Below are 23,360 nucleotides of genomic sequence, written 5' to 3' on the forward strand. Positions count from 1 at the left end.
TATCTCTCTTTAAAAAATGGTACAAGATGAGTTTCGTTTTTATGGTTCTCCAATCTTCGCAGTTAGGTGAGACTGCTCTCTGTATCTGAATCCCAGTTGCTGAGCTGTCATTGCCTTGGACAGGCTTGCCATTTATTTCATGATCTCTGATAGATATGAGCCATCCCTTTTAAAATAGTGCCAGTGACAAATGGTAATAACATCTAGGAATTATCATTTTGGTATTTAACTAATTTGTAGTATATGAACATAAATTTGAGATGAATTTCCTTTTAAAGTTTTTCTAATCAGCAGTATTTTATCAAACAGCAAGTTTATTTTGTTGTTGTTTTCAATTCCCTTTAAATAGAACCACCTCATATCAATGGATCAGAAGAACCTATAGAAATATCAGTGATTGTTAATAATCCACTTGAACTTACCTGCTTTGCTTCTGGAATCCCAACTCCTAAAATTACCTGGATGAAGGATGGACGGCCCCTCCCACAGACAGGTCAGGTACAAACTCTTGGAGGTGGAGAGATCCTTCAAATATCTAGTGCTCAGGTAAGTGTCAAAGTCAAAAAAATTATTTTATCCTGGACTATACTTCTCACTTGCTAATATAGGCAAAATGGAGAAATTAATGTTTTTGAATCCAAATGGGTCACAGATTCCTCTCAGTAACCTTCACAAAGGTAGATTGGTTCTATGGTATGCATGTTTGGGTAGACACAGGGTAACATGACTAAAAAAGAGCAGTAGAAGTATCATATTAAACTTGGAAGAAAGCAAGATACTTTAATTTTTCATGTTTTTTCACAGTGCTGTAAGTGAGTATTACCTGAAGCTCTTAACTTGTGCCATGCAGCCCTTTACAGAACTGGCAAAAAGCAGTTCAACATATATACATATGAGGCCTCAAAGAGCAATTTTGGTCTCTCAAATGAACTAGCAGACATAAAAATCTGAAGAGACACAATTTTTCAAACAACCAATTCAGTAAAATTGTTCTTTTAGTTTGTGTTTAAGGAAATTCATCAGAAACATAAATTTATTAAAGAGAAGTATGTCCGGGATGCCTTATCATAACAATCTTCTGTTTTACTAACAAAGACAAATCTTATATTACAGATATTCTCCATCTGTGCCCTAATACCCCCGTCCGTAACTTTGGGATAAAAGTAGTAATAATACCTAACTCCTACACTTGAGGATTTAAAAGATCACCTAACATGCTTAGCTTAGGGCCACAGGCATGTAGTAATGTTAAATAGAGTTAGATAGAATTGTTTTTCCTGCTGCTATTATTGTGATAATCATCATCCCTTTAAACATGGAATAAATTATTTAATTATATTCTGTGTCCATTTTTACTGAGGAAAGAGGAAGGAAAGGGAGCTGGAAAAAGAGAGCAAAGGGCTACGAATTGTCTACTGTGTCAGTCCTGAGTTCAGCTCTGGGCTCAATCACACCGGTGACTATCATAACAACTCTGTGAGCAAGTCTTTATCTCCATTCTACACCACCAGAAACAGGCACAGAGAGATCAAGTACTTGCCTGCCAAGTACTCAATGCTGTTCAGTGATAGAGCTGGGTCTCAATCCTATATCCACTTCAAAAGCCTACCCAGTGGAACTCAGCACATTCCTTGTTTCTAATATCAAGGAGAACATGCCTTCCATTCCCCTCTTTTCTCTCCGTCAAACATTGCAATAACTCAGAGAAAACTCGAGTTAAGCTTTCAAACAACTTACTGAATGAAAATCCTTGAATGATATAATTTCAACAGATAAAAAAGGAGCCAAAAGAATTTTGTAACATAAGGAGACAGGGAACTGTGTGGAATAGAATTATAAATACAAAGGAATAATGATAAACAAAGCTTATAAGGAATATTAAGGCCACATCATAGTAGGTCTTAAATGGAAACATTATAGAGTTTGGTTTAACAAAAGGAGACAGAGATCCCATTGAGTATTAGATGGGACCCACATGAGCTAGCCACTGTGGAGAATACAAACATAATACATAAAACTTGTCTCAGCCTTCAAGAAGTTTCCAGTTGTCTAGGGGATATAAAACTACACACATGATAAAATTAGGAAAAGAAACAGTAAGAAAACCATTCAAGATATTTTAGAAGTAGAAAATTAAATATTATCAAGTCCCAAGACTGATCTTGGTTCCTCTGCTCCTCTGTGTTTTCAGGGCATTTTGTACATTATACATTATATTTCACCTATCACATTATATTTCACTTATCTGAACTTTGTCTTTTCATGTATGTATCTGTAACATACAGTTATGCCTGACACATATTGGAAGCTTTGCAAATTCCAAATTGTGTGGTAAAGACAGGAGTTTCCTAAAATATCTTCCATCAAACACTAGTTCTGTGAGTTATTCCAATGGAGGAAATTCTGTGACCAAATAGAATTGGAAAACTTTATATACTATACCTTCCTCTCCTTTGTGAGCCATACTGCATATCAACAATCCTGAAAAATACTACTCTAGAGAAATATGATTAACTGTCACTTTTCTGACACCTTATAAACAGAACACAGTTTAGAAAATATAGCTATGAATGATGACTGTAGGCATCCAGAAGGGCACAAATTGTCAGGAAATATTTATTGGAGGAGGTAAGATTTAGGAGTAGACATGAGTGATGGTTCAAGTTTGGGTAAGTCAAAACAAGCGGAGAGGGCACTATTAATTGGGAATAAAGTGAGTTGATAGAGAAAAGTTGAGTTTTAAACGACTTTCAACATATGATGGGAAATGCGAAGTTATTCTCTAGGCCTCGGTACATCATTTTAAATTCTTAATTGAAGGACTATGTGAGTGCCATTCTTCTTAAAGTTGTATTTAAGTATTTTTGCAAACATACTAGTCTTAAATTTTTTTCGAAGGAGTTTCTGCAGCCTACCAAAAAGTTTTTCCATAACCTATAAAGTCAGTTTTGAATGTAAGAATTTAAAAATTCACAATATTCTAGGAATGTTCAAGTAGTAAAATAAATGAAAACAGGATTTTTCTGCTTTTCCAAAATATATTTTTCACAGAAGTAAGATCGTCTGTTTTACAGAGTATATTTTATGCATACGTAAGCATGGGCTGTGTCAACACAATGTCAAACATATGAAGGAAGACTAACACTTCCAGTGGAAACTATGCACGGGGTTTTTAAAGAAATGTTTCTAGTTTTAGTCAGATAATAGTAGATTATGTTGTCAGTCTGACACTGTTTGCAACCAGATTATATAATATAGCTCTTTTGTTTCACCACGTTTACCAAAGGTACATTCAAAATGTGGAATTAATGTACTTTATTTAAATAACCTGATACTTTATTTGTTTACTTAATAAACTGTATTGCATTTTCTTCAGGAAGATGCCAATTGAACTTTTAAATCTACCATTTAAGTCCATAAATATTTGTTCAGTGAATATTGTGTGTCTCATCTGTGACCTCTGGTGCTAGGTCCTATATATATCTGCCTTTTCTGAGATCACTAAATATACCTAACATGCAAACATGTTGAGATCAGATATTGAAAACCTCTTAAAACATAGTTTTACAGAGAGCTATGTTACAGAGAGCTAATGTTAAAACAGTTTATTAAATTTTATTTGTTGTGCTATCTTGTTTTGTGTGAGACTTTATATTCATTCTAGTGAATGCTTATTCTCATCACGAAAACTGACATGTTAACATTGTGTAATTCACTTATTTGGATTTTGCAGGTGGAGGATACAGGAAGATATACGTGTCTGGCATCCAGTACTTCAGGAGATGATGATAAAGAATATTTAGTGAGAGTGCATGGTAAATTTGGCAAAATGTCCTGCAATCTATCATATACTAATACCTAATTAGAAGCTGTAATTCATGGAACCTGGGGCAGCTCTGTAGCACATCATAAGATTTGTTTATGTATAAGGAAATATGTATTTTGCAAATCTGATTCTTATATTTGGCTGATCAAGTGCTTTTTGGAAATACTTCAGTGGACTTTTTGACTCATTCATTTTGTTTCTGCACAAATAATTCGTAGTTCTTTATTTAAAATCATAGACTATAAATTACGATAAAGAAGAAAATATGTCATCCAGTCTCATTACACAAAGGCTTTTTTGCATACAGATGTTTTGTCACAGAAATGTACCCTACAACATGCAGTATCAAACTTGTTTTTCATATCTCTTAATGGTTTGATGAACATGTTTTCATGTCAAAAAACATATTTTTATAACAGTTTTTAGTGATGGCATGGTGTCCCATTTTATGAATACACCATCATTTATTTAATTAATAAATTAATAATTTAATTCCCTATTTTTGGATATTTAAGCTGTTCTTGAATTTTCATCAGTACAAGGAATACTGTTATAGACATCTTTGTGCATACATATTAGCCTGTTTCCTTAATTCTTTTATTTTGATAAATTTCTATAAGTACACTTGCTTGATTACACATACACACGTACACATTTAAAGCTCCGAAATTTATTGCCAAATTACCTTCTAGAAAAGTTGGGCCATTTAGACTCAGGTCAATATTATTTCAACATAGAGATAAGAATTACTCTTTATGGAAAGGAACATTTAAAAAACCAAACAGAAGATACTTACTTCATTGTCTTAGTCAAGATGACTAGGCAGTGCAAATTGTCCGTAATTTAGGTGCCCCCCTTCCCCCACCAGCCCTACACACAAATTAGACCTGCTGTTAATTGACATGTAAGTTCTGCATATAAAAGTCACATTAAAAAATATATTTCTGAATATTATGAAAGTATATACATTTCTCTATATTATTATGGAACAGACCCTGATTTAGTAGTTTGGAAATCTGATGTTGAGAGAAAATTCTTACCAAGTGTGAGACCTGGACAAGAAATCCTTTCTTTGTGCCTTAGTTTCTTTACCTGTTAAATGGTGATAATAATGTGATTATATTACTTATCTTGTCATTCATGTGACTATTGGAAGAATTTCATTACTTTATATATGTGAAAGTACAGAGTAAGACTTAAAAAAAAAAAGTCCACTACTGGTAGTCATTTGTACCACAAATTGAACGAGTATTGTTTTAAGTTTATGCCTCTTATTTTATATAACAGAAGCAAAATTTGTTGAAAACCTAATATAATTCAGATCATTTTTATATCTTGTTTACTGAAAGCCTCTGACATGTTTGTTCTCGCACCCAGTACCCCCTAACATTGCTGGAACTGATGAGTCCCAGGATTTCACTGTGTTACGGAACAGACAAGTAACATTGGAATGCAAATCGGATGCAGTGCCTCCCCCTGTAATCACTTGGCTTAAAAATGGAGAACGGTTACAGGTAAATCTTGCTAAGTTCCACAAATTCATTTTGAGGAAAAAAAAAATCAGCTGTAGCGTCTTTGGTAGGTAGACAAAACCAAACAGTATCAGGCTACTATTATTTGACATTGGAGGTGTGGGCACAGGGTCTTTTAATCAGCCTTCTTTTCTCAACCTGTGCTTGGGTAGTTATTAACTAGTTATGGGTCAAAAGACAGGTATTTTGTTTCAGACACTCTGTAAATTGGTGCAAGTATGTATCTCCTGGAGCCTGTGAATTAAAATTGTATTTGAAACACTCAGCTATTTCTTTACTTGAGAGGTAAGAAGTCATCCGAGTCTCAGAAGAGCTGACCTGCCCTGTCAAGTGTCATGGGCAAATTTCTGACTGAATTTTTCTGGAATAAACTGGGACCTGAGGAGGGCCCCTCCTTGGATACCAGGAATATAGGACTGGAATCCTTGAAGAACACACTTACTGGCTCTCTAAAGCTTCCCATGCTCACGTGATATGTGTCTGCTATCAGAGTGTCACAGCCCAGGATCCTAAATAGCCTTTAGGGTTGGTGCAAAGCCTTGACTTTGAATGCTCTGATTGTTCTTATCCTAGTAGTTACTTATGCTTTTTTTCCTCCTTTTGTTTCCCCTCATCCTGTTAATATAACCTACTGTGTTACATTGTGCCTAATTATAAAAGATTAAGTCCCCTAACACTTAAGGCAGAAAGACTTCTACCACCACCAAACCATACCAAAGGACCAAAACCAGACTGGATGCTGAGAGTTACTTACATGCTAAATTATCGTGGGTATCACTTAACCTTCCTGTGTCTCAGTTTCTCTATTTATTGTGCTCCTTCTATAACGGTAGGCACTATAATTGCTACTGAGAGTAGTCGTGACCCTCAAGGAGCTCACAGACTACTTGAAAAGACATAGAATTAAATCAAAGATTAGAGCATGGATACGACTCATATGTTAGGGTGATGTATATAGCATTTAATGAAAACAGAGAAGAAGCAAGTAACTCAGACTGCAGGGTAAGGAACAATTCAGGGGAGCCTCTTGGAAAGGGTGAGTTCAGTTTTAAATGATGGGTAGATTCTGGGTGAAAAAGAAGAAGGGTATTCTAATCACGGTAATGATATCTACAAAGCCATTACAGGAAAAGGAATGCTGCTCTTGCAGGAATTGCAAAGTAACTTGGTGTGGCTGAAGTAGGCCTTGATTAAAATCCTTTGATGATTCCCCACAGATTTCAGGATTCAGGTTAAACTACCCCACTTAGCTCACAAGACCTTTCATGTTCTGACTTTTTCTCCACAGTTTTATCTCCAATGTGTGCATTTCACTCAAAACTATTTTTGAGTGAAAATAGTGAGGCACCTGCATGGTGTAGTCAGTTAAGCATCTGGCTCTTGGTTTTGGCTCAGGTCATGATCTAAGGGTCATGGGACTGAGCACCATGATGGGCTGCGCACTCATTGCAGAGTCTGCTTAAGATTCTCTCTCTCTCTCCCCCTCCCCAGCCCCCACTCTCTCTTAAAAAAAACAAACAAGCAACAACTATTAGGTGTTCAGATAGAAACTGAGTGAAAGTTGATGATGGAGAAGTTTAGGTTAATCCCTGCTATGATCAAGTGATGTTAGTACTGGGACAGGGTGAGTTCAAGAGTTATGAAAAAAGAGATGATTCAGTTTCAGATATTTTGAGTTTGAATTACCAATATATTTTCCAAGTGGAGATTCTTAAAAGTACTAAGAAATATGGGTCCCTATTTCATCAAAAACATCTTTGACTTGGTAGTCCTCCATGGTATGACCAGTTGTTAAAGCCATAGATTTGTATGAAGTTGACCAGAGAGAATAGTGTGAGATAACCTGTAAATGAGAATAGGGTGTAAGGCAACACTAATAATTATAAGGTGAGCAAAGGAAAAAGAAAAGATCAGAACAGAGAAGGAAGGACTCAGAGAGATAGAATTAAGTATAGGATACACTGGTGTACTAAAAGCCAAGGAAAAGAGAGGGAGTGGTTGACAGAGTCCATTAAGATACAAATTAAATTGCATCCATGGTTTTGGGAATAACACAGAAGTGATTAAAGATCAGAACAATGTTTCTTCAATAAAGTGATCAAAGGAAAAGATAGGTTACAGTTGTTGGGAGAGTTAAGGAAGAAGAGGAAATGGAAATAATTTTGGCCTATTCTTGAAATATAAAAGAGATTTTATGTGTTTATTTACTGAAAGAAAGAGACTAAAGGGGCGCCTGGGTGGCTCAGTCGTTAAGGGTCTGCCTTCGGCTCAGGTCATGATCCCAGGGTCCTGGGATCGAGCCCCACATCGGGCTCCCTGCTCAGCGGGGAGCCTGCTTCTCCCTCTCCCACTCCCCCTGCTTGTGTTCCCTCTCTTGCTTTGTCTCTCTCTGTCAAATAAATAAATAAAATCTTAAAAAAAAAAAAAAAGAGACTAAAGATATAGGAGAGAGAAAGAGAAGTTTATAGGATGACATGTGTTGAACAGAGAAGGAATGGGACCCTGTTCACAGGTGAGGAGATTAGCCTTGGACAAAAGGACTGACCTTTTTCCACAGAGATGGAAAGATAGGAAGGTTGCATTCACATGTAAGGTGGGAGGAGGAGAGAACTGCAGGCACAGGACTTTGGTTTTCTGCATGGAGTAGGAAGCAAGAGCATCGGTTGAGAATGAGATTCTATCTGAAGAAAGAAGTCAGATTTGGAAGAATCACTGGTGGGCAGTTGGAAGAGAACCAGAGAAAACTGTAGTGAGACTTGGTGACTTAGCAGAACTTATTGATGTTCATGGAACAAAAACGTAAGAATAAACTCTGAAATTTTTTATTAGCCTACAACCCTGCTATACCCACATAAAAAAATTTACAAATATATGTTTTATAGAACTTAACATATATATTTAAGAAATCACTTATTCTCATCAGCGGTAATAAGATTTTTTCATTAATAGCCCCTATAGCAATGAAAGGCCTAGAGAGGAGCGCCTGAGTAGCTCAGTCGGTAAAGCATCTGCCTTCAGCTCAGGTCATGATCCCGGGGTCCTGGGATCGGGCCCACATGGGGCTCCCTGCTCGGCGGGGGGCCTGCTTCTCCCCCTCCCTCTGCCCTTCCCCCTGCTTGTGCACTCTCTCTCTCAAATAAACAAAATCTTAAAAAAAAAAAAAAAGCCTAGAGAAAATACATGATCTCGTAAAATAAATGGAGCTGAACTGCATATTTTAGTATGAACAACTTTTTTCATTAGAAATAGACAGTTGGCCCTTGAACAGCATGGAGGTTAGAGGCACGCCCCCCCCCCACACACATACAGTCAGAAGTCCACATATAACTTTGGACTCCCCAAAATTTTACTAATAATCTGTTGTTGACCCGAAGCCTCACCAATAACATAAACAGTCTATCAACACATATTTTGTATGTTATATATATTATATACTCTATTTTTACAATAAAGTAAGCTAGAGAAAAGAAAATGTTACTAACAAAATCATAAGGAATAGAAAATACATTACAGGCTGTACTGCATTTATTGAAAAAGATCCACATATAAGTGGACCCACACAGTTCGAAGGTCAACTATATATCTATGTGGGAAAGAGCCCATATGGCAGAAAAATCTTATTTAGGCTCTTCCTGAAGTAGTTCCTTCTTTGGTTCAACCAGAAAATATCAGTCTTTGATGGCTACCTGGCATTTTTTAATGATTATGAACATCATGCATCTTAATTTGTACAAAACTACTTGTTTACATCTATTTTCCCAATTGGACTTAATAGGAAAGGTTAGGTTTCATTGTCTCTGTATTTTCATAATTCTTGGTCCCATGCCTGGGCACAAAATAAATGCTTAACAAATATTTGTAGACTAAAATCGTTTATTTACTTATTTTTAAAATGTTAAAGGATCATTATTTTCTATAAACAAAGGTAATTTATTAGTCATGGAGCTTTCAGTTGTAAGGGACAGAATTCAAACTCAAACCAACTTAAATTTTTTTTAAAGGCATTTATTACCTATAGTGATTGGTGAACTTAGGTTTTAGGTATTACTAGATCCACAGGTTCTCCTCATGTAACCAAGCATCTATGTTTTTTTTCTCTGAATCGCAACTCCGCTTGCTGTGTTTTAGATTTAGAGCTGTCCACACATGGACAGACTGCCACCAGGCTATGTCATCCTCACTACCAGACACCAGTAAAAAAATAGCCTGTCTTATTCCCCAACACTTCCAACAAAGTCCTGCAGGGGGCTCTCAGGGGCCCAGCTTGAGTCACCGGCTCATCCTTGAGTATCCGGATCATTGTGGCCAGAAGAACTGGGAATACTGATTGTGCCTTTGCCTTAAGCACACTCATAGAAATAGTTCCTGAGAGGTTTTGATCCCAGAATAATGGTAGGGGGAGCAGACAAAGCATACTAGAAGACAGGCAATCCACAGCTCAGTGTAGTTATTTTTGATGTTATAAAGTAGTATTTTATTCTCTTTTCCTGACATTTCAATGGTAAATTTTACTTGCTGAATCTAGGCAACACCTCGAGTACGAATCCTATCTGGAGGGAGATACTTGCAAATTAATAATGCAGATCTAAGTGATACAGCCAATTATACTTGTGTGGCCAGCAACATTGCAGGAAAGACTACAAGAGGATTTATTCTCACTGTAAATGGTAAGAAAAATTAATAATTGTTTGTGACATTTTAAAAATTTAGCCAAGGGCATTCAAAGAAATGATAACGTTTTTTGTTTCTTATGGGCACACTCAATGAATTCTTGTGGTTATCTTATTTTTTGAAAAAGACAACATGTAGTATTTGTATTATGGCTATATTCAAACCATATTTCAAAAAAAAATAATTAAAGATACACGATCTTAGAGGATAATATATGTCCAGTTGTTATTAACATATCCTGACATTTTGTGTCATTCAGATCAGAACCATTGAGAAAGGCACACTAAGGCTTTGGATGACATGTGGTTCATTATTTAGTTCACCTTTATTCATGTTGGTGTTTGAGTATATATATACTAGACAGAGACTGCCATAGGACTGTGATTCTCTCAAATCTAAAATCTAAACATTAAAATTTGTCAATATTTAGGAAGATAATACAGACTTTTCCCCATCACAGTCTCTTTGGTTTTTTAATGTATGAAATTTTACACGATATTGGGTGACCCATACAACTAATATCTCTAAGAGTAAAATTAAAATTCAAGTTTTCTATTCCCATATGAACTCAATGATTAATAAAATACATGCTCTGAGACTTGCATGATTAATCACAGATGTGCTTTTCATTAGAACAGTCCACTTTCTGTTCTTTATTTAAAGTGAAGTTGTTCCAGTGTTAACATTCTCAGACCATTATTTGGCCAAAGAGAAATAAGAAATATCATCTTTAATTTGCATCAGACCAGAGCTGATTTTTATTCAAGCATCTCCTACAAAGCCAGATTTCACACACCGTATCAGGGATTTAAAACCTCCTTCCCCCATCTGTGCTTTATTTTGAAAAACTAAGTATCTTGAGTAAGACTTTAGGAATTAAACCTCAATTCTGTTCATACTAACCTGAATTAGCTGTAGACAAAGCTATACATTTGACTCAAAGCTAACCTTGTATTACCTCTTCAGAGTCTTAGTTCGGGCTATATTATTGATATGAATGAAGTTTTCCATGTGCATCTCTTGTGCAGTTCCTCCAAACATAAAGAGTGGCCCCCAGAGTCTTATCATTCACTTAAATACGTCAACTGTATTGGAATGCCTTGCTGAGGGTGTGCCAACCCCAAGGATAACATGGAGAAAGGATGGTGCTGTTCTATCTGCGAGTCATGCAAGGTAACAGTTCTGGAAAAGAATGCAAAATACTGCAAGAACTGAAGGATAATTCCCTAAATTTTCTTTTCCAATGTATTATTTTGGTCTTGTTATATTTAATATTAGTTCTTCATCTTAATATGAGAATCAAAATATATTATTTTAAAAGCATAATCCTAAGGCTTATGGCCAAAACATAATGATTATAATTCATCCAAGATCACAAGTTCATCTGCTATGCACCTTTGTGGAATATCCCTTTTTTTCCACCAAGGGTATTGCAAATTTCTATAGCAGGAAAAAGACTAAAAATGTCACTAAGTTTTGTAGAATACTCTCAGTCAGAATGTAAATAATCAGAAAACACTGATTCCAGGGACTTCACTTGTGATCTTTCTTGTAGATACTCCATCTTGGAAAATGGATTCCTTCATATCCAGTCAGCACACGTCACAGATACTGGGCGATATTTGTGTATGGCTACCAATGCTGCTGGAACAGACCGCAGGCGAATAGATTTACAAGTCCATGGTAAATATGAACAGCATCTAATCTTTGGGTTAAATGTTCTTTGATAGCCTAAACCTGTGAGATCATAAAGACCTTGATATCCGGGGCTATGTGAAGGTACCACAATCTACTGTGAACAGTTAAGACCCGTGTTTTCTCCTCATTGTGGCTAGCACCATCACAACACTAAGTTCACAGAGTCTTCTTGTGTTTTAACTATGGAGCAAGTTACCAGTGATTAATTTCAGTCTGGCAGAAATACTTCAGATGGCATACTATTTGCTGAATGTGTTTCCCTCTTATTTGCTGACTTTGTTTTAGTTCCTCCATCCATTGCTCCGGGTCCTACCAACATAACTGTAACAGTAAATGTTCAAACTACTCTGGCTTGTGAGGCTGCTGGGATACCAAAACCATCAATCAGGTGGAGGAAAAATGGGCATCTTCTTAATGTGGATCAAAATCAGAATTCATACAGGTAAGTAATAATTTAACTGAAAAATCCCACCTACTATTTAGAAACATAATTTTAAAAAGAATTAACATTTCATCTCTATCAATGGGAACAGCATATATATAAAGTATGAAGAATTAGCTAGTATGTAGAGAGTATGTATTTTTCTTAATGCGGAATTAGTTTTTCAACCTAAAAGCTTTTTCTGAATTATGGGTTCAACTTTTCTATCCATAAGCCCTGTGGATGATGATCAGAGAGATCTACAAGATTAGATTCCTATTCTGCTTTATTTTTCTTAGCACCTTTTGGAATTTTATAAAAACAAAGAATGAAAATATTTGGTATAAGGGAAAAACTATTCTGTAAAAATAATACCACCTTTAGCTATAGAATAAAAATAAAATTCTGAACCTTGAAATACAACTTAGGTATTTGGTAGCATGTGCAGGGAGGAAAAACATGTTTTTTAAAAGCTAACCTTTTAATTACTAGGAATTTCTGATGTTGTAAATGAGCATCATTTCTTGTATCTCAATTAAGTTAACAGATAGGTATCTTGTCAAAGGAATTGCCATAATACTAAAAACAAATGTTCTTGTAGATCTACTTTGAAAATGATCAATTCTTATACATTAGGAAATATGAAACAAGGAGTGTTTCACTTGAAATTCTGTTTTTTCTCTCTTTCTCACCCTTTTAATCTTTGGGTACTGGGAGTCTAGTGATTTGAAGATATACACTATGTAGAAAGTGTGCAATACCATCAAATAAAAAAGCATGTCAAATGTATTCCCATTGAATCCAATCACTTTTATTCTATCAGTGCACACCTTGAAATAAGAAAATAGATATTTTATTTAGATTTACTTTGAATAAAGTATGTATATTTACTAGACCTCTTAAACATTTGAAGTGATCCAGATCACTTTAGTTTTGAATTGGTTAAAAGTTAGGGAAAAGACTTATTGATATATGTACTATGCATCGCAAAAGTGTCCAACACATGTAAGGAGACATGTGAACTAGGGCAACACGTAAGACAGACGAACTTGTAATTACCCGTCTGTCAATGGAAATAATCAAATACCAATCTGCAAAGTTATTGTGAGATTTAGAGGTAGTTTATGTGAAGCAGTTGAGAAGGTACCAGAATGTATTCAGTGCTCCATAAACAGTGGCTATCATCAGTGTGCTCATTTCTCTGTATTTCAGTTAGGAGAGCACGGTTGATCATGATATAAGCAATCAGAAAATGCAAGATTCCCTCTTCAAACAACCCTTCTACCCAATTGCTTCATCTAAATCTCCAAGTTGAGGCTCTATTAACCCATTGCCCATAAAAAAAAAAAAAAAAAAAAGTCTGATACTTGAAGTATCAGAGGAATTCCTCATTTTAATACAAGGAAAGAATTCCATTTCCCTCAATTCACAACATGGTGCCATGTTGAACCAGCATTTATGATAACTGATCTACAGTACATCATTGCTTTGAAATCTTTCTTCTAGGCTCCTTTCTTCAGGTTCACTAGTAATTATTTCCCCTTCTGTGGATGACACTGCAACCTATGAGTGCACTGTGACAAATGATGCCGGGGAGGATAAGAGAACCATGGATCTCACTGTCCAAGGTAGAACTGGCTTAGTACATGGATTAATAGTTATTATAATATGTTTCATTATCACACTACTTCACAAGAGGGCTTCCTTTACCACTTACTAACATTCACTTTCTGTGTAGAAAGAGAAAGATGTATGATAAGGCTTTGGAAACCTGTAAGGGTTTGAAATGTGTACTTTCTTATTGTTGTTATTGTTTTAGTCCCACCTTCCATAGCTGATGAGCCTACGGACTTTCTAGTAACCAAACGTGCCCCAACGATTATTACCTGCACTGCTTCAGGAGTTCCATTTCCCTCAATTCACTGGACAAAAAATGGGATAAGACTACTTCCCAGGGGAGACGGTTATAGAATTCTGTCCTCAGGTAAGACCAAGCTAAGTAATTACACACCTAAGATTAGACTAATGATTAATGGATGGCCTTACCAGGCCTTTTGTTGCACCAAAATAAAAAAATAAAATACATTTTCATTCCTAGACTTATGCATCTGGAAAAAAAATACAGTTGGGCAGGGTAACTCGGCAAAGGGAGAGAAAAAAATCTGGAAACAAAATCACAATAACTGAATATAATGAGCATGATCACTGGATTTTATGTGCATATTTACTAACCCTGAAGCTTCACAAATTCACTGGTTACCTTTGAGTGAACCACACTCTTTCCATTAGCCAACAAGAATCTCCATTCATTTAACAAAGATTTAGTGCCTAAAATAAGTTATATACTCCACTGAGTTTCTGAGAATATAAAACTAGGAGGGTTCTTGTTTTCAAGGTTTTTATAACTGAGCAGGGAGGGCTGGTATAAGTGCTACGATGGATATTTTTGAGAGTGGTAGTAGCCATCATTTATAAAATTTATGTATTGAAAGAAAAAAAAATAATTCACCTAAATGAAAATATAGGTAATTCACATTGGTGTTTTGTACTGGGAAGGTACACTAGAGATAAACTAAAGTAGCAACTAACATACTGGGGCTTTCTGCATTTGTGCATGTTATTCTAAGGTAATTTGTTCATTTTTTCAAAGAAGGGAAATGATGGAAGATTGTTCTCAGGGTAAAACTTGGCTTTCAAAGCCAAGTATTTTGGCTGTCTCTGAAATGTGTATAGATTGGTAACAATTAAAATCATAAAATAGAAATTAACTACCCTTCAGCACAAGGTATTGTGTTGAGAGAACAGTTTGGAACTTTCTCAAAATATTAAACAAGAGTTACCATATGACCCAGCAGCTCCATTCCTAGGCATCTACCCAGAAAAATGAAAACATATGTCTACACAAAGACTTGTATGCAAATGTTCATACAGCATTATTCACAATAGAGAAAGTAGAAACAATCCAAATGTCCATCAACTGATGAAAGAATAAACAAAATGTGGATAATCCACACAATGAAATTCTATTTATCAATAAAATGGAACAAAAATATTGGCACATGCTACAACAGATGAAACTCAAAAACTGTGCTCACAGTGAAAGAAATCAGACGCAAAGGACAGCTGTATGATTGCATCTGCATGAAATGTTCAGAAAAGGCAAATATACGAAGAAGAAGAAGAAGAAGAAGAAGAAATTAGTAATTGCTTGGGGCTGGGGCTGGGGCTGGGAATGAGAAGTGACTGTAAATGGAATGAGATTTCTTTTTCTTTTTCTTTTTTTTTTTTTTTGGAATGAGATTTCTTTTTAGGGTAATAGAAATGTCCTCAAAATTAGATTGTAAGAGTTGCACAACTCTGTAAAGATACTAAAAATCATAAAATTGTACATTTAAAAGGGTGAATTTTATGGCATGTAAATTTTGCCTAAATAAAGCTATTAATAATGATTAAAAGGCACTGTGCTAGGCCCTTCAGGGGATACAAGTATGAGTATAAGCCAAGCACCACTGTGCTATGGGGATGAAAACACAAAATCAGAGAGACATAGTTTATTGAACCAGAGAAATGGTTGCAGAAAAATGGACACCCTATGCATAAAAACTTTTTCCTTTTTAGGAGCAATTGAAATATTTGCCACTCAGTTAAACCATGCTGGAAGATACACTTGTGTCGCCAGGAACGCAGCTGGTTCTGCACATCGACACGTGACCCTTTATGTCCAGGGTATGGAAGCTCATTTAACTCATTAAAAGCTTGTTTTTTCTTCAAGTCATGTTTATTCTTGAAAGAATGTACTGTCTAGAAATACCTTGGGGATATGAAAGACTGACAGATATTTTTCAATAAACTAAGAAAAACATACAAATGAAAAATCACACAGAACAACCCCAAATTATTTTTTTTCTTGAGTTTCTATAATCTGTTCCTGCTTCTAGTCTTCTAACGGAATTCTTCTAATGGAAACTGCCTACAGTAGCAAGACTCAAAAAAAATGTAATATGGCCAATATTCTCTTTTCCCCTGGACAATCAAATCGCTAATAATGTGGAATATGAATCCGGGCATGTTTAACCTCGTGGCTACTTTTAGACATTTCTGCCACCAACTGGTGCCATTGCTTTTTCTGTTGGTTCTTATAGAGCCTCCAGTCATTCAGCCTCAGCCAAGTGAACTAGATGTCATTGTGAACAATCCCATTTTATTACCATGTGAAGCAACAGGGACACCCAGTCCTTTCATTACTTGGCAAAAAGAAGGCATCAATGTCATCACTGCAGGTACCTACCACTGTTTCTATCAAGAAAATTACAGCAAATCAGTGTTTTATAATTCAGAAGTCAGTATGCTTTTTTTAATGAAAAAAAATTTAACAAAAATTCTTCCCACTGTGCTTTCATAACCGATGTAGGCAAAAGCCATGCAGTTCTTCCCAGTGGCGGCTTGCAGATCTCCAGAGCTGTCAGAGAAGATGCTGGTACTTACATGTGCGTGGCTCAGAATCCAGCTGGTACAGCCTTAGGCAAAATCAAATTAAATGTTCAAGGTACCTAAAGAGTAAATTTCTATGTCTTCATTGCAAAGATGCTTGTAACAATGTATACCAAAGTTCATCTATCTAAAATAACCATGCTGCCATAGCTCTCAACATTCTTAGTTTACGTTATACAATGTGTTTTTTCTCTTACCCTTATGAAGAAGAAAATTTAATGGTTGGGGTTTTTTTGGTCATTGTTTATATAAGAAAACTGAGGCATCTCATGGTATTTTGGATTTCTATGAACTTCCATATGGTACTCTGTTTCATTGTAGCACATATTTAAGGTAACTTTTAAATCCCTTCTCCCCATAATACCACATTGGATACATTATGAAACACTAGATTCTAATATCCACTTAAAAAACAAATCATATATATTTTAAAATCATAAAACAAAAAATGTAATTGCAGTTAACCAACTTGATGGGAAAAAATTATTCTGTAGACAAAGCAGGGTCTTTTCATATTTAACTGTTATTTTCTTGACATAATATTCATATCTTGCATGCATTGTTTTTGTGACCTGGAAGTAGATTCTGAGCTTCTGAATTTGCATTAGCTGATTTTGAATTTCCTTATAGTGTGATTTTCCTATGGTAAATTACTGACTATAGTAAAGCTTACTTAACTATGTATTATAAATCTCTTTATATTGTTAATATTTTCTCAACAAATATTTATTGCAATAATAAGTGGAAATACATTGAACATTACAGACATGATCCTTCCCTTATGGTGTACAGAAGGAAAAAAACTAAACTACCAAATAAATAATTATAAATTCTGACATATGCTACACAGAAAAAAAGGCTGAGATGGGGAATAATGGGGAAATGTGGGCACCACTTCACATTAGTGGTTAAAGTAGGCTTTAAGAAGTAGGCTTCTCTAAAGGAGTACCATTTAGGCTGAGACCTGAATGATAAGCTAGGATGAGCCATGCAAAAGTGGCAGAGTATCCAAGGGAGAGAGGGCAGCACATGCGGTGGCCCCATGGCAGGCAGAGTAAGGAAAGAAGCATGGCAGTGTGGTAGAGAGTGGTGGAGAAGAAGAAGGCTGGCACAATGTGAAGGAAATCAGAAAAGAAAGTGGGCCAATGCTTGGAGGGTCAGAAGGACCACACAAAGGTTATATTTTCTTCTCTATGCAGTGGGAGACCTTTTAAGGGTTTAACCAAGGTGCTTATTTGGTTTTAGGAAGATCTCGTTTGCTGCTATTGTAGGTAATGGTTTAGAGAAGGAGCAAGACTAGAGCTGGAGGAACTATTCAGGTCCTCTAGGCAGGGTGTTACAGCCTGGCTGGAAGTGAGAGTGGCTGTGTAAGTTGCAGGGGTAAATGGAAAAAGTGATGGATTTAAGATACTTCTGGAGGTGTAACTGCCAGGATGACTGATAAATCAGATTTGGGAGGTTAGGAAAAAAGAGGAATTAATGATGTTTCCTGGGCTTTGGGCTTGAGCTAGTGAGTGGATGATAGTGCCATGGGGGGATGATAGTGCAAGGGGGAGGAACTGGCTTTGGAGGAAAGAAAACAAAATTTCTGATTGATCCTATGAGATGTGGGAAACTATTAGAAATCCTAGTGGAGATAACAAATTGAGTTGAATATGGATTCAGAGCTCAAGGGAGAAGTATAGTGTAAGATATAAATTTGGAAGTAATCAGCATATTTCAGTCCACAAGACTGGATCAGAATTTGGACAGAAAAAGAGCTAAGGACAAAGACCCAGAACTCTACATTGTTTAAAGGCCTGAGAAAAGAGAGGATGCTGGAGAAGAATACAAAGGAGCAGGCAGACATGTTAGAGGAAAGCCAGATGGAGGCTAGGAGAGGAGAGTGTTTCAAGAAGAAGGGAGTGGACGATTTGTTGAATGCAAGTGAGAGATCAGTTGGATAAGGACCAATAAATATCCATTGGCTTTGGCAACATGGAGGTCATGGAAAGAACACTTCCATATAGGAGGGGTTTTTCCTTCACTAATTGATTAAAATTATTGGTATGGGCAATTCTGGGACAAAGAAACACATTAAATGATTAATGGCATTTCAACATTCCAAAAGCAACCAGAGATAACTGCATACTCTAGAGGCATGAAAATTCTGAACCAAATCTCTCTCCTTGCAGATACAGTTTGTAATGGAAAGCACAAACCCAACCAAATAATGTTGGCTGATATAAGTAATTTTAACATGGTTATTCATATTTTTTTCGCAACTTGTTGATTTTATCTTACTCATCACTATTAGCGTACTTTAAAATTTGGTCTCGGGGTGCCTGGGTGGCTCAGTGAGTTAAGCATCTGACTTCAGCTCAGGGTCCTGGGATCAAGCCCCTTGTCTGTTTCTCCCTCCCCCTCTCCCCCTCCCCACACTCTTGTATGCATGCACGCTTTCTCTCTCTCTCTCAAATAAATAAAATCTTTAAAAATAAATAATAAAATAAATAAAATAAAATTTGGTCTCCATGTGGTTGACCATTTCTCCATATCCTCTGAAGACGTGGCAGATAGTTCTACGTCCCCAGGACTTGCTATGCACAGGGCATTACGTGGATCAGTGGAGCTCTCAGAGATCTCATTTCTGATTCCATTTCTCAGTCTGCATGTGTGGTAACAATGTGAAAACAACATTTGTCTTGTTTCTCTCTTAAGCTTTTTTGAATGAGTGGTAGTTTTTTTGTTTTTTGTGGGTTTTGCCGGCACATACTTAAAGGGATTATTTTTACTGTCACTGTTGTCCTCTGCACCTTGTCACTGTCTCTGGACTTGCATTGACACAAGTGGATCATCCTCTCGTTTCTTTCCCGTGTGCTTGTGGTCAGTTGCTCCTTGTTTGTCCTTAATTGTTCTCTGATAATTATTTAATATTTCTTTGAAGCTCAATAAAATATCCAGGCCAATACCTAAGTGGTAATCAACCTACTGGAAACAATAGGAAGAGAACACCTTATCGTAAGCCCTTCCACAGCTTTCGGAAGAAGTGGGAAGAGTTTTACATATATAATTCTTTTCCATGATCTATTCATTTATTTACTTAGTCATTCAAACAATACTGTGTTAAATATGGCCACTGTATTTGAGACACTAAGCACTGTAGGAAACACTTGAGTAAAAGTATCTCTGAGCAGTTGAATAATTTCCAAACCTTGAAGGGGTCTATTCTGAAAGTTTAAGTAGCTGAAATGAATCACATAATACAGTATGTTAAAGAAAATGCCTCTGTTGACACAACCTAAGTTTTCTAGACATGCAGTACCTCAGGAATATATGTTTATGTCCTCATTTAAAATTGAATAGCATTTACATTTGTTAACTATGCAGAGAATAATGTTCTGAAAATGGCTCAAAGAATTTTCTTTTCCAATGAAAACAAAGTATAGTGATCCTTTGATGATAATATGGTAAAGTCAGGATTTCATTTCTTTTCTGTGTGACTTCCGTTTGCTAGAGTGATACTGTGGTGTGTACATGGTACATTTATGCTTTTAAGATGAAGTTTACACTTTGTATCTTTCAGTTCCTCCAGTCATTAGCCCCCATCCAGAGGAATATATTACTGCTCTGGATAAGCCCATCTCCCTACCGTGTGAGGCAGATGGCTTCCCACCACCCGACATTACCTGGCATAAAGATGGGCATGCAATTGTGGAATCAATCCGCCAGCGCATCCTCAGCTCTGGGGCTCTGCACATCGCATTTGCTCAGCCTGATGATGCCGGCCAGTACACGTGCATGGCAACTAACGTGGCAGGATCAAGCAGCATGAGCACCAAGCTCATTGTCCATGGTAGGTTATTTAACATTAATTATTTCAATCTGCTACATTGCCATGGCAAAGAGAAAAGACCACAGAGAAAAAATATGATGAAAGCCAAAGTCATGCAAAACCAGCAATCCGAAGTGGGGTGTGTGTGTGTGTGGTGTGTAGGTATACTTACCCTTCTAATATGTAGGCTCTGATTATTTGTGTGGGCAAAAGTAAGGCTATGATTATGTATGTGTGAGAAAGAAAGAGAGATTTTATAAAGATAGCCAAAATACCTAATGTGTTTCCAATAATCCCCTCATATTGTGATTATTAGTATTTATACTTTGGCCATAGATCCCATTTATGGGATCCATTTGTGTTTTGTGACTATTCTGCTTACTTCTCAACTTGCAAATGATCTTCACTCAAAACTAATCTCCATATGAGCTACATTATACAGTGTGAACCTAATGAGAGTTGGGAATCTATTCAATTCATTATTTTAAAGTAGCAAAATATTTACAAGTATATTTTTATAACAGAAAAAAAATCTTTTTTTCTTTGTATTCAGACAACTAACAAAATATCTAAGGATCAGCATTGAAATATTTTCGTTGTTAATGTGTATTTTAAATATAAAATACCCATTAATATCAGTGTGAGAACACAATGAGTAAATTAAACTCTTTCCAACTACTGTTTTCAGAGGTAACTCTTGTAATGAGTCTCTGCTCTTTCCTTTTCTAAAAAATTTGTGAAAGCCATTTTTTATCCTCCAGGTATGTTTGAATTTCCTATGGCTTCATAGTTAAAGTGATGATTTCAAGCAGACACAATTTTAATTGAATAAAGAAATAATAGCCCAAATTTTAAATCACCATTTATGAGTTTTTTAAATACTTACCCTGGTTTATACCTGCTTTTAGTTCATATAATTGAATTAATCAATACACATTAGTTCTTTAGCTTCAAATAAATAATACTCTTCTTTCTCAAATTTGTATAAAGTTTACCAAAATTAACCATATACTAAACAACAAAATAATCATTAATACAATTTTAAAATAAGGTCACAATTCCTGCCCACAATGCAATAAAGCTAGAAACATGTAATAAACTTTTAATGCCAGAACCCCAACCCCAAGCAAATTTAAAAATACCATTCTAGTTAACAAGTAGGTCAAAGAATATGTTTTCATTTTCATACTATTTAGAAAATAATAAAAATAATGACACTATATAGCAAAATGTATGGTGTGTGGCCAAAGTTAAAATCAAATGTAAAGTCATAACCTTAAAATTTTCATCTTGAAAAAGAAGGAAGCAAATGTACTAATGTTACAACTTTGTCACCCTAGTAAAATTGAAATATCAATCCCAAAGATAAAGAAAATGATAAAAATACAGTATAAATTAATTAAAAATGAATCAAATATTTACAGTGTACCATTCAACAAAATAGATTTTTGTGTTTTCCCTATTATCTATGTTTCTGTGGATAATCATTCATATATGGTTTATGTATTTACTCATATAATAAAAAAAATAATTTTTGCTGAATACAGCTTTTGTCCTGTCACTTTTCAGAATGTCATTAAAATTGATCTATTTCTTACTGGTATGTTTGAATAATTCCAAAAGTCATAGTTTTTGGAGGGGAGTGTATTTTTACTTTTTGAGCCAAGTATTCGTAATGCTTTTCAAGCCTTTCCTTTAGAAGTAAATAGCTTAGTTCCAATCCACTAAGGTATTTGTTAGTATATTAAAATAGTCAATTGATCTTTCTATATTGCCTAAATTCCAGTCCAAAAAAATTTGAGGCATAGGAAGTATTTGCATAGAGTTCTGAAATCACTATAAAAATTTATTCTGCAGCAGTATAAAAGCTGAATTAAATGTCTTGACCTGGTTTTACTTGCATTTGTTGTAACACATGAAATACTGCAATAAATTTTTTTTTCCATAACACTTTGTGATATTCAATATCGGGTGAGTGTTTTACAGTGTTTTAAACTGGTGACTTTTATCCGTTTGTTCTCACAGTATATCTGTGATAAAAATCCAGTGATTATACAACCACAGAAACATTTTTGGATTTTGTTGCTCTAGTTTGTTTGTTTGTTTTACTTCACTGCAATAAGCATAAGAAACTTAAGTAAAAGAAAGTTAGGAAGGGTGGCTCAGTCGGTTAAGTGTCTGCCTTTGGCTCAGGTCATGATCTCAGGGTCCTGGGATCAAGCCCTGCGTCAGGGTCCCTGCTCAGTGGGGAGCCTGGTTCTCCTTCTCCCTCTCCCTGCTGCTCTCCCTGCTTGTGCTTTCTCTCGCTGTGTCAAATAAATAAATTTTTAAAATCTTAAAAAAAAAAAAGAGAGAGAGAAAGTTAGGAAGCCAAATAAAATCTAAGGATTTCTAATCTAGTTCTATGTCATTTGCTTAGAAACTGATTGTGAATATATTCAACAAGTTGAAATCCATTGAGGTTCTTGCTATAGGCATCTTTCATGATAACAAACAAATCACTATCTTAATACATTTTATTTTACTATTTCCAGCAAAATTATCCTCAAAAGAGTCTTTTGTGTGTCAATATTCTGTGTGAATAAGGATATTATTGAACATCCTGAATGACTATCTTTTTTAAACTTTTCTTAGTACCTCCTAGAATCCGAAGTACAGAAATACACTACACGGTCAATGAGAATTCACAAGCCATTCTTCCATGCATGGCTGATGGAATCCCCACACCAGCAATTAACTGGAAAAAAGACAATGTTCTTTTAGCTAACTTGTTAGGAAAATATACCATTGAACCCTATGGAGAACTTATTCTGGAAAATGTTGTGGTAAGTTTAATAGATGTGAATAGATACTTTAAACCAGATTGGTAATTCACCCTTTTACTTTTCGTAACTTAGCCTGGAAATA

General features: G+C 35.7%; 1 protein-coding gene across 1 annotated transcript in view; it reads left to right on the forward strand.

The window, feature by feature from the left end:
• The window catches only part of HMCN1 (hemicentin 1), a 487,946-nt gene that overhangs the window by 407,952 nt on the left and 56,634 nt on the right, over nucleotides 1–23,360 (forward strand). Inside the window, exons 69-82 of the mRNA XM_032393157.1 lie at nucleotides 350–546; nucleotides 3,734–3,815; nucleotides 5,204–5,340; nucleotides 9,884–10,025; nucleotides 11,058–11,202; nucleotides 11,585–11,712; nucleotides 12,013–12,169; nucleotides 13,655–13,776; nucleotides 13,968–14,132; nucleotides 15,767–15,874; nucleotides 16,291–16,428; nucleotides 16,560–16,694; nucleotides 20,205–20,474; nucleotides 23,088–23,278. Of these exons, the coding sequence (XP_032249048.1) occupies nucleotides 350–546; nucleotides 3,734–3,815; nucleotides 5,204–5,340; nucleotides 9,884–10,025; nucleotides 11,058–11,202; nucleotides 11,585–11,712; nucleotides 12,013–12,169; nucleotides 13,655–13,776; nucleotides 13,968–14,132; nucleotides 15,767–15,874; nucleotides 16,291–16,428; nucleotides 16,560–16,694; nucleotides 20,205–20,474; nucleotides 23,088–23,278 (2,117 nt within the window). The remainder of the gene's footprint in view (nucleotides 1–349; nucleotides 547–3,733; nucleotides 3,816–5,203; nucleotides 5,341–9,883; nucleotides 10,026–11,057; nucleotides 11,203–11,584; nucleotides 11,713–12,012; nucleotides 12,170–13,654; nucleotides 13,777–13,967; nucleotides 14,133–15,766; nucleotides 15,875–16,290; nucleotides 16,429–16,559; nucleotides 16,695–20,204; nucleotides 20,475–23,087; nucleotides 23,279–23,360) is intronic.

This window comes from Phoca vitulina, unplaced genomic scaffold (genome assembly GCF_004348235.1).
Source record: "Phoca vitulina isolate PV1807 unplaced genomic scaffold, GSC_HSeal_1.0 scaffold71, whole genome shotgun sequence".
Taxonomy (NCBI): domain Eukaryota; kingdom Metazoa; phylum Chordata; class Mammalia; order Carnivora; family Phocidae; genus Phoca; species Phoca vitulina.